At 46.1% G+C, this 12,210-nt stretch overlaps 2 protein-coding genes across 7 annotated transcripts in view; one reads left to right on the top strand and one right to left on the bottom strand.

Moving 5' to 3' along the window:
* LOC144792096 (uncharacterized) overlaps positions 1-12,210 on the top strand; it is a 710,230-nt gene that overhangs the window by 633,186 nt on the left and 64,834 nt on the right. The gene's annotated exons all lie outside the window — the stretch shown is intronic.
* Positions 1-12,210, bottom strand: part of CNNM3 (cyclin and CBS domain divalent metal cation transport mediator 3) — a 289,936-nt gene that overhangs the window by 150,830 nt on the left and 126,896 nt on the right. For both annotated transcript variants that reach the window (XM_078666961.1, XM_078666962.1), the window contains exons 5-6: positions 11,614-11,710; positions 8,136-8,266 (exon numbers count right to left, since the gene is read on the bottom strand). In XM_078666961.1, the coding sequence (XP_078523087.1) occupies positions 8,136-8,266; positions 11,614-11,710 (228 nt within the window). The remainder of the gene's footprint in view (positions 1-8,135; positions 8,267-11,613; positions 11,711-12,210) is intronic.

The raw sequence follows: 12,210 nt of genomic DNA on the forward strand, positions 1-12,210 counted from the left end.
CTTCAAGGTGGCTCTCCCTACAATCCAATCTACTGCATAAGGGTTTCAGCCATTTTAGACGCGGTGCTCGATAGGCTGGACATCCGAAAAACACATGGCCAATACTTTCCACGTGATCCGGGCAACAGGGACATTTGTTGTTTACATTCCCCGCCCACTTTACAGTAAAGGAATTAATGGGAAGAGTCCCGACTCGGAATTGGTGATACAATTTCCGGTCGAGGGTTTTGCATATCAAATCCCAATAGGGCTCTAAAAAAGGTGTCAATTTGTGGGTTAAAAAAAGCCCTGTTCTATTGGCATCTGATGATTGGGTAACTAGATTTGGTTTAACAGAAGCCCAGTATTGATCTTTAAAGTCTTGTTTAGATGGGAATGTGGAACCCCCCGGATTAGACCACAACTCGGGGAGACCCATAGTAAACAAGATGTGTTTAACTTCACTGAGCCAAGGGATTCTATTAGCGCCCCACAACGATTTTACCTCCTCCAATTCTTTGGCAAAAAGGCTAAGCTCAGGTGTCGTCCAGAGCCGTCTCCATAATGCCACAAGGCGAAACCGGGCCATCTCATTTAAAGGTTTACAACCTAAGTCTAGCAGCAATGGTTTGGTGGGTGTAGACTGAGGGAGCCCTACCAGATTTCGCAGAAACTTATTCTGGGCTATAACCAAGGTAGACAGATCTTTGTAACCCCAAATGTCTGCACCATACAAGGTAGCTGTATTGATCTTAGCCTCGTATATCTTTAAAACTGGGGCAATACGTTTGGTCAGGGATTTCTTCTGTTCCTGCAATAGACAGCCCGTAAGACGAACAAATTTAAGGTTTAATGCCTCTATCTGGGGTTTCCAGCTTAGTTGGTAATCCAGGGTAACACCCAGATAAGGTATTGCCTTCACCTGTTCGATAGGAGCACCATTCAAGCTAACGGAACTTGAGATCGGGTTTTTTTTGCTGAAAACCATAAATTTGGTTTTGTCTACATTAATCTGTAGATCGTTTGCCCTACAAAACTCTGCAAACCTATTCAGGGCAGATTGCAGCCCGCTACGGGTTTTGGAGAGAAGCAGGGTATCGTCAGCAAAGATTAACATCGGGTACTTAGACCCACCCAGAGATGGTGCATCGGTCTGGGAATTAGTGAAGAATTTGACAACCTGGTTGATGAAGAGGAGGAACAGGGTGGGGGCCAGCACGCATCCCTGGCGCACCCCACGTTTTACCGGGAAGCTGCCGGTCACCTGACCCTGCTTACCCCACCTCACTCGAGCAAAGTTGTCCTCATGTAATCTCATGACTAATTCCAAGAGGTCGACTGGTAAGCCCATAAGTCGCAGGGAATCCCATAGTTTTGCTCTGGGGACCAAATCAAAAGCCGACTTAAGGTCGACAAAGGCGGCATAAATAACCCCTCCACCTAAAAAAACCACCTTCCAATAGAGCATAGTGAGTCTGAACACCTGGTCTATAGGGCTTGTGCCCAGTCTAAACCCAGCTTGCATGGGGGATAGTATATTTTCCTGATCTATCCAACCCTGTATTCTTGTAAGAACCATTCTGGAGATTATTTTTTGGAGTGAGTCTATCAGACTTCTGGGGCGATAATTAATTGGCGATGAACGGTCACCTTTTTTTAAAGATAGGCAGAATCTCTGCCCCTTTCCATGATTCTGGGATCCTGGCCCCTGCTGCAACTGCATTTGCCAACATGGTTATATATAGGACCCATACTTCGAGATTTGATTTGAAGAGGTCTGCAGGGATAGCATCCAGTCCTGGTGCTTTCCCTGGCTGAACAGAACCAAGGGCATGCTCTGTATCAAGGAAGGAGAAAGTGGATACAGCCCCAACGTTATTGGGAATTGTGTCCAGTGCAGGCTTATTTCGTATATCAGATACTACACTCAAGTCTTCATATTGAGCGGTGAAAAAACCCACCCAATCAGATGCAGAGACATAGTTAACAGGTGTTTGGGAATCCTGGTCCCTCCCCCACTTAACTGTCTCCCAAAACTTCATTTGATTAGATGAACTGCACGCCAGGAGTAGTTTGGACCAATAAAGGTAGTCCCATTCCCTCTTAGCTGACCATAAGACCTGTTTATAGATTAGCCTGGCATTCTTAATATCATAAGTGGTCCTCGATTTAACTGCAGCTATTAATTTACTATGTGCTTCTCTGCAACTCTTGTTGTACCACCTTTTACGAACATTATCTTTCTTGGGCCTCGATGGTTTTGTGAGCAGATTTTTTAGTTCCATGAAGCACTTCTCATGTAGATCAATAATTGAGGAGTCAACCCCACTAAAGGGAGGTAGGTCCGCCATTATAACCGTTGTGCTCAAGACCACTTCCTCTATTTCTTTGATAAGTAGAGGCTCTGATAAGACCCTAGGCCATTTTACCCGTCTTCTGTCATTACACAAAATAATTTCAGACGTCGGGCAGGTTGTGGCAGAGGGTCCTTCACCCAGACCTGGTACCCTGATGCCCAAAGAGAGGGGGTTATGATCACTCTCTGGCCGTACCACTACCTCCATATCTATCACGAATGACCAGAAATCCACTTTAACTAAGATGTAGTCGATTCGACTACTGCTGATTCAGTTGTCGAAGGTTGGTTGGCCATACTTATCTGAGGGTGTGCGGCCATTAACTGCCCGCAACCCCCACTCCATGCAAAATCCTAACCAGTGGAGGGCCGCCTCGGTTCCCCTAACGCCCCTACCTATGGTTAATGGAGGAATATTCCAAACGGTGTCCTCCTCTGCTCCCACATTCTCAGCTAAACTAAGGATGGGTTTGAATGAGCAATTCAAGTCCCCTGCCACTAGGAGGAAACAGTCTCGACTTAATTTCCTCAATAGGAGGTCTAGATCATTCAAAACCGATTGCTTGCGGCCACCTTGACTACCTCGGGCGTAGGTATTAATTAATACTATGTTCTTGTTAGTACCCTTCCTTAGGTTAATACATAGGAGATCGGTGTTATCTACCATGATTTCCGAGGATTGATACCCCAAGGAATCTCTGATCCATACTACCAAACCTCCGGAGGCTCTTCCCTTAGGGCCCTGAATAGCAGGCTTATAGTGGTTCAAGTACCCCGCTCTGAATAAGGGGACGGTTGCCCAGCTTTCCTGGAATACAACAATGTCATGGGTGTCGATGAAATCTGCCCAATCATCAATATCCAGGCGGCCCCTTAGCCCTGCTATATTCCATGAGATAACTTTGAGTAATCCCACTTGCCTGCTGATAGGAGTATCCCCTAGTGAGCCTACATCTTCCACCCTGGACTCATCAAGCCTAATTACAGGGGCTGGGTCCATACATGATCTTTCCATAGGAGTAGCTCTGACTAAGCCTACTTCTAGCGGGCTCGAAACAGAGCCAATAGAAATAGGAGTAGGTTTGGGATCATGATTTGAAGCATTTACCCCCCAAAGTCAATCGACCTCATCTAGACAACCAAACATATTGGAGGTTGGAGCCCCTTCCCACCAACCGTTGTGACCTTGCCAATCTACCCTTCGCCCACCTCGTGTAGTGTTTTGGACTATTGACCAGTTCCCCTCTGTATTTGCATTCTGCCGTGGGGGGTAGAAAAAGGTAAGTGGCCTAACAACAATAGTAGAGTTGTCGCCTCGTACGTCCCATGAGCAAAGATGTTGTGCTGTACATGCATTTCCAAAGGAGACGACAATGCAATCACCTTGGATAGATTTGGGAGTAGGACCAACCCAAGGATCCCTACGTACCATTAGAATGTTGCTTCGTAAGTGGCTCGGTATCTGTCTATTAGCGTTAAACCAATGGGCGACCTTGTTTTTTAATGACCAATGGTTCTCTTGAGATAGTGGCTCCAAAACGGGAACACCAGCTAACAACAACATATGGCCTAGCATCAGGTGGTAGATCTATAAAACCCCCCGAAAATTATGTATATTTCCATTTCTTGGTCCCTATCTTATTAGGTTGTTGGCCCACGACCCGAGACCCAAATTTTGCAGGATTTGTACTTTGTGCAGGGCGATGGATTGAGGCATTGATTTGTGGGGTGGAGACTATAGGGTTACAGACCTTTGTCCGAGGTTTGGGTATGGGTTTATAAATGGGGGGGGGGGGCTGAGCTGGTGTAACTGCAACTAGGGCCTGTGGGGTGCTCTCAACGCCCTGTGAAATGTTAGATTCCATTTGTTTTAGACTAAGACTAGCTAAGGTAACAATAGTCTTGTCCATTTCTAATAGATTGTTTTCAATTCTAGAGAGTCTGAGTTCCAAGGGGGATAAAAGCTTTTTCAATGTCTCCCATACAATTTTAAGGAAACTTTCATCACCCCCCTGTTGCTCGCCAGGCTCACCTACCGGACCCTCTAAAGCCCCCTCAACTAATTCTGGGATGGTGTCCCCCACGGTTGGATCAAATTCTTCACTGTCTGTACTGTTCCCAGTGTCCTAGCCCTTCAATGAGATGTTTGCTTGGGGAACCTCATTGCCCACCCTATTTAACGCTGGGTGTCGACGGTTGTTAAAGAAATGTGCCCTAGCAATTTTGGCCTTTTTGCGGGCATAAGCTAGTCGCGCAAGGCGTTTCCTTTTGTGTATAGCATCTCTTTTATTGATACTTACAGATGGTTTAGACATTTCAAATTTTTTAGGGATACCTGCGACCACTCCAGATGTATTTCACAACAAAGTCTGGGTGGGCTTTGGAGAGGCCATTGCTGGAATAATAGGCTGCACTAAAGGTGGAATTGGCGGGGGACAATGAATATCCGCATTGATTATTAATGGCCGAGGACCAGACAGGCGCTCCGGCGTTTTTGCGGAGGCGATGTTTCCTAAAGATGATTTTTTAGAAAGGGCTAAGTCCTGGGATAATCTTCTTGCCGCTTTTAACTCAATGGATACTCTATGTTGCATTTTACTAATTTCTAAGTCAATAGCCGTATTAGTCTTAATAATGAAATCATCAAGGGTCCCATTGAGCTTATGCCCTCCCTTAGCAGTTTTACTACGACTACTCCGTGTGCACATGTTATCCCGTAAGCAGAAATAGATTATACAATATATAGAAGCAACAAGAGGGGTGGCCCAGTCCAGTCCTCTCCGTCCTCGAACGGCCTCAAACGGCCCGCTCTTTGCCCGCTCTTTGCCCGCTCTTTGCCCGCTCTTTGCCCGCTCTTCGCCCCGAGCTGCGTCCCGCGCTGCGGGAGACTAGGACTGATTTATAATGGGGGTTACGGGCTGTGGGCGGAGCAACAGGGAGAGCGGACCGGAAGCTGGTAATCGGTCAAGCAGGGACTCCTGGGAAATGGAGTCCCTGCAGCGCTCGCAGCCCCGTTCACTACCGCCGCTCACCTTCAACAGACCGCAGGCCCCTCACGGCAAGACAAGCAGCCCCTCCCACGCCTCCAGGCGATGCGGCACCCGCGGAACGGGTGCTGCGAGGTCCGTAGCTCCAAGGGCAGGTTCTCCTCCACGACAAAGTTCCTCACAGGTAGGGTTTTGACAAGTGGTCCCAGAAGAAGGGCACTGGGGGTTTAAATGGCAACAGGTGGGCAGCGGGCGGAGCAACAGGGAGAGCGGACCGGAAGCTGGTAATCGGTCAAGCAGGGACTCCTGGGAAATGGAGTCCCTGCAGCGCTCGCAGCCCCGTTCACTACCGCCGCTCACCTCCAACAGACCGCAGGCCCCTCACGGCAAGACAAGCAGCCCCTCCCACGCCTCCAGGCGATGCGGCACCCGCGGAGCGGGTGCTGCGAGGTCCGTAGCTCCAAGGGCAGGTTCTCCTCCACGACAAAGTTCCTCACAGGTAGGGTTTTGACAAGTGGTCCCACAAGAAGAAGGGCACTGGGGGTTTAAATGGCAACAGGTGGGCAGCGGGCGGAGCAACAGGGAGAGCGGACCGAAAGCTGGTAATCGGTCAAGCAAAGACTCCTGGGAAATGGAGTCCCTGCAGCACTCGCAGCCCCGTTCACTACCGCCGCTCCCCTCCAACAGACCGCAGGCCCCTCACGGCAAGATAAGCAGCCCCTCCCACGCCTCCAGGCGATGCGGCACCCGCGGAGCCGGTGCGGCGAGGTCCGTAGCTCCAAGGGCTCCAAGGGCAGGTTCTCCTCCACGACAAAGTTCCTTACAGGTAGGGTTTTGACTGGTTTTTGACTGGTGCATACCATTTCAGGACTGTAGTGCCGTTCAGTTAGTAATGTGCAACCGAGTTACAGCCTAGACTGCCACACACTAGCCTGCAGTGACTATCTGCTTACTCTCAATCAGGGTCTGGGGTACCTCATGAACCCTGCATAGAAGGTCTCTTTCTTGCTGTGTGGACAACAAGCAAGTCTAGAGGCACTTGTCAATTGATGAACAAAAAACCCTGTGATGCAGGTTTCAATTTATCCTTGACCGGTGTTGTAATCATCATTGTTTTTGCAGGGTTTTTATTGTTAACGGCCAAACAATTTAACATGATCTTCAGCACTGGCAAATAAATATTCAACCGCTCTATTCTTGACAGGGTCTCCATTAGGAAGTAATTCCCTGCCTCTATTTGAAGTAGAATATATTGCTCTGCATTGAAGTCCTCACTATTAATGATTGATCTGACACAGTGTCATCCAGCAGAACAACCTTCATTGGGTAGCTAAAGTAGTTTGTCATCATGGATGTCTATGCTGTAGTCCTACCATATGTTATTTTCTTACTCTTCTGTCCCTGGATCTTGATGTGGAGGAAATAGAACTGCAGAAGTATTTTAGTCTGATTCGGAAAGTGAGTAATGGAATTCAGATGGTGGCGCTCACTAGTTACCTTTTTTTGTTTTATGGGATAGGAATACCCTGATCTCCCTCCATATGGCCCCTTCAAAGGTATGCCTGAATTTTTTGTGAAGCCTCTTTGAGCGTTGTGGAGGGCGGGCAACAATATACATTATATGGCCTTCATCAGAATTAGTGCAAATGGTTTGCTACCACACATCTGACTCTGGTGTGTGAGGAAAATCACTTCCTTCTTCAACATTTCTCGATTATGTATCAGTACTTTGAGTCGAAGACCTTAGGGGCTTCATGACGTGTTTTGTTGCACAGGGTGGAAGCAGATCATCTCCACGCTCAAACATCTCCAAAGTCGAAGAGCGATTTAATGCAGAGTGGTATCGGGCTTCAAAAAGCAGCATCAATTGAAGGGTCAAGACTTTTTACAAGGTGTTTTCTTGATCAATGCCTGGCATTCTTTTTGATACTGTTCTCTGGTTAGGAGGCAAGACTGTCTTGTAGACCAATCACTAGGAGGATGGTCCTCACAATGCTTGCACAAAATATCCTTTCATGGCCAAGGTTGTTTCAAGAAGTCCTTGGTGTTGATGCTCGAGATCCAAGATATGGCTCTTAGTCCTGGGTGCAAGTTTCATTGTGGATGCGGGAAATCTATGGTTTCTGAAGTTGGAGCCTCTGGGTTCCATGGTTGATGGGTCTCTGGGATCGCCAGTCCTAAGGTCTCAAAATAAAAAGTACCTCTTTAAAGAAATACATTTGAGACAAAGCTAGATCGTTGTAGTGCGCACAATATGTGCACAACATGTGATCTAAAGCAGCATATGCTAACTGCATACATCCCTAAACAAGAACTGCTGCAAATGATAATGTGCACAAAAGATTGAACTGCATCTTAAAAACTCATTTTCTAAAGGCTTTTGAGTTAGAAGGGATCCTGCTTCAGAGTGGACAATGTACTCGAGACCTACACCTTTAAGAACAGCTAATTTCCTTTTTTAAGAGGCTTTTAATATAGCTTTGAGCATCAAAACCTTTCAAAAAAGATTTTGACATTCTCATTTTCTTACTTAACACAAAGAAAGAAATGCTGCCTTTAGAATACATTTAAATTACTATTTTTTCCATTGTAAAGTATTCCAGAATCCAGCAAATAGGCAGAGAGATTTGGTGACTGCAGAGAAGTGCACATTCCACGATGGTTAAATCACAGATCAGGAGGGAGCTAGTCTAAGATTCGGAGTTTGAAATGATTCAAAGATCAGTGAAGAAGGCTTCCCACACATGAAGATAATGTACCTGGAAAACAGAGTACGGCCACTTCTCAGTTAATAAACAGATTCAATTACTTACCTTAATGAGCTGCAGGTCTGAGAGAGCCCGGACAGTGTAGTCAGGACAATACATGGAGTAGTTCACACTTTCGGATGTTTCAAACTGATCTCGATTGTGCAGCTGGATGGTGGACACTGGAGAATGATGAACTGTAAACATTGGAAAAATTAAACATGAGAGTAGGGAAGGAGACCAAATGTCACAAACACCTTAAGCCTATTTAAGCTAATTTCGACTCAATACTAGAAGAGACATATTCAATATATAGATGGTCAGCACAGCTGCCCGGAAAGATCTGAGATCAAAGTATGGACATCCAGGCACATATATACAGGTCTGAAAAGTAATGAATATTTTAAGCTTAACCAAGTACTGCATCTATGTGGCATAGTTTAATTATAAGGGATCTAGTAGAGTGCCAAATAGTTAGTCTTTCTAGCTATGCTGTTGTCAGACCCCATTCTGGGGCCACAGGGCAGAAGGAGACTACTGGGACACAACTGTAGTTATTAGGGTAGTTTGTCCCCGGGGTCCATACTATTACATCTCTGTAAACTGGGCCAAGTGCACTAGTTTTGCACTTGACAGTCGGGGTAATGAGGATGAACAGTCAAAGACTTCTAGGGGAGGTAGTGTGGGAGTAGAGTCTCAAAGTCAAACCAGCGGCACAATAATTCACTATATAGGCCAGAGTCTAACATAGTAAAAAGAAAGTACCTAAATGTTGTAGCAAGTCGCATTACTACACAGTTTTATGGTGGGTTCGGATACAAAGATCTTTTGCTCCCACCTATGTGTATTAGTTAATCACCATCTCACCTATAGTACACTTTTCGAATTAGAGAGTGCTTTCCAATATCTACAGTAACTTATCAGAAACAACAAGTTTCTCTTTCTGCATACAAGTTATATTCCCTGACTCTTTCAACCTCAATCCCTATGTTACCTCCACAGCAGAGACAGCGTTTGATGCTGCGGGGCTTGGGACACGTGTTGGTAACGCACTCACAGGGTCTTCATTGACAGTAAAGGACTGCAGATGGCGGTCCTGCTCCTCGCTGGGGCCCTGGGATGAACAGAGATGGAGGATGCCCGACGGATGCCCATCTTTGGCAATTGTGTTCTCTGGGCCGGAGGCAGCTCCTTGACTCCAGCAGCAATGATACTCAAGGACACGTTCCACGGGCAGTGGCAGCACATGACCCTCAGGCTTACTGTAGGAGCATGAACAGCACACACTTGTTCTACATTTGTAGTTTCTTCACATAGTTTGCCACAGGAATCCCAAAAGGAGACCGAAAGACCTCACGATGTGAGCCGCTTCCAATTTCACTTCCAAGGTCACTGGGCTTACCGTTGGGTGTTCCACACATCAGGGACACGGCTAGGCTCCTCTTCCTGGACTGTTTTTTCTCCTTCAGGTGCATGAAGTCTCCTTCCCTCTGGGCAGGTAGAACACCTATTAGATACGAGGCGGGCCCACAGCATTCCCAGCAAGTTGTGAAGACTTCAGGTGACCTTCCTCCATCTTTGGGAGAGTTGTCATGCAGGAAGGTCTCACAGCAGCTCTTATGGTGCTCTGTGGAGCACTCGCTTAGTTGGTCAAGAAGAATTTGTAACTGGAACAAAGTGGGGTCGTTTGCATCCCACTTGTATACACATGTTCCAGACTTAGTGGGTTGCTTCACAGTCGAAGGTCCTGGAACTGCTTTGAGGTGGTTTCCTTTCAAATGTCATTTTCTGGATGCAAATACAGCCTTTGTAAAAGGTTATGGCTCTCACAGCAGGCAGTAATGATACTAGCTCTAAGCAGGTGTAACCAATACTTGGGTACAATGTGTGAAGACTATGCACCTGACTGTCAACAACCTTTCTGAAGTAGCAATCAGGAACGGTCAAAGGAGCGGGCCCAATCTCAAAACGTCCTCACCTTTATCAACAAAATCTCCCCTCTCCCCTACCATCCACCAAATGTCAATGTTCAGAAAAATGTAATTGACAATCCCCAGCTAAAAGGGTCCTAATAGAATTTCTTAGAAAGCCCTGTCTTTATCCTCCTGTACTTCAGTGTGTTCCAGATTAGAAATGCAGGTAATACACTTCAACCATCTGGTAAGCTGGAGCCACCCTCCATCTTGTGTCACGATAAACAAGGGGCAATCCAAATTGATATGAGTGGTCCCAGTAATCATAATTTCCCCACACAGGCAGTCTTGCTACCACATATGTGCCACAGATGCACAATGCATTCATGCATTTGACATGCACATGGAATGGGAATGCAAGGGCCCTGGTGCTATACGTAAGTGAACTTTACATGAGTAGGGATGATAGGCCATTACAGGGAAAAAAGTATGTTCCAAACTATTCACAAAAATCTCTACACTGCCACTACCACTACCACTGTATGTCGTCAACTCAGGACATGGACAGCAGTCCCATGCCCATGAAAGACCATGCCTGATGTAGCCATCCAGGGCAAATAATAGGGTTTGGACTGAGACTTTACTAAGGACAGGCCTAGTTGTCAGTACACAGATGATATTGGCATGTAAGAAGGGCCAACAAATGTCAGGATACCCATTTCACCTCCAGTCCGGTCACTCAGGGCAGGGTACATACCCGTTTGCCACAGAAGGAACATTTATTGACCCAATATTTATCAATGTTATGCAGGTTTGTAAAGCGTACTATCACCCAGGATGGTATCCTGGTCCTAATGGAGCTACCATTCTCACATGAATCATCTTTGGCACTAACCACTCTGTTCCATTCAAGGTATCGCTCTGGCATTTAAGTGCAATATTAGAAAACAAATAAATCCTACGGTTTAATATGGGAGTAGCATCGAATTAGGCCAATTTAGCATAAATGGTAATGTCGAAAGGGAAGTTACATTTGCATGTATCGCATCTTACAAAATCAAGCGCCTCTCAATAACCTGCAAATACGAGGAAAAGTGGGGAGGGGGGCTTTATCACAAGCAGATTGTGAAACTATGAAAGATCGAGTGCTGGAAAACACCCTCTATCATTGGATCAGACACAAACCACCCGCCACCAGTAGTCCAAATGTTCAGTCATCTGATATCTGCTTTAGGATAAGCAGGGGGATGTCTCACTTAAAGACACTTTTTGTGACTGAGGAGCTCTCAGTTCCTGTCCTGAGGACGAACATGGCCTTCTCATTAAGATCAACTGCCAAAGTGGAAACTTCTGGAAATCTCGCCCACGTGCCAATAATAAGACGATTATGGAGAGGTTTACCTCTAGACAGCCATCATCTAGGGATTGAGTTGTCAGTGATAAGATCCATGCCTGAAAAATGTCTCATCTGATTACAGCAGTAACCCAGAGATTCCCACTGGCCCTTCTGTCTCTAGTGAGAACTCTCGCCAGAGGACACCACTGTCAGTTCAGGGTTCTCACTCTCCAAAGAACACCCTCACCCGATTGAGCAGTAATTTATGAAATCAATTCTAAGTATTGGCTCTCACCTGAGGATGCAGAGGTCAGTGCAGAAGCACCGTAGTATGTGAAGGCTCCATTCTCAAATTTCAGGCCCTCTTTTCCAATCTCCACTTCCACTCTTCCCTGAAGAGAAAGAAAAACAAATAAAAGGAAGAATATAGGTGTGAAATTCGAAACAAAGCAGATTGACTTCATCCAACATACATGACACTGGGACAACAAACATGTAGCTTGATTTTAATCTACTAAGGGTGACTTGTTGATCTGGTACATGTTGAGGGCAATCTATTAAAACCACAGTGCATAATGAAAACAGCACAGGTGCCTGTGCAAAGGCAGCCATCTTATCCTCCTAAGCTGTGGGTGAACTGGTTCGGTTGATAATTGCAACGGTTGAGAGAGTGCCTTTGGTATCAGCAGTAGGAAGAACGCCTGTAAAAGAAATATATAGTAAAAAGGAATGACAAATGGAATCTATGAATGTACCACATGCCTTCCTACTGGCAGTTCTATATACCTCAGCAGAAGATGATTGGGGTGCAAGAAGGGTAATGGTTTGTCTCACATGCATAGCTTACATACATCCCTGTGGGTAATACCATGTTCTCCCTCTTGAGTAGGAT

Source organism: Lissotriton helveticus, chromosome 11 (assembly GCF_964261635.1).
Source record: "Lissotriton helveticus chromosome 11, aLisHel1.1, whole genome shotgun sequence".
NCBI classification, from domain to species: Eukaryota; Metazoa; Chordata; class Amphibia; order Caudata; family Salamandridae; genus Lissotriton; species Lissotriton helveticus.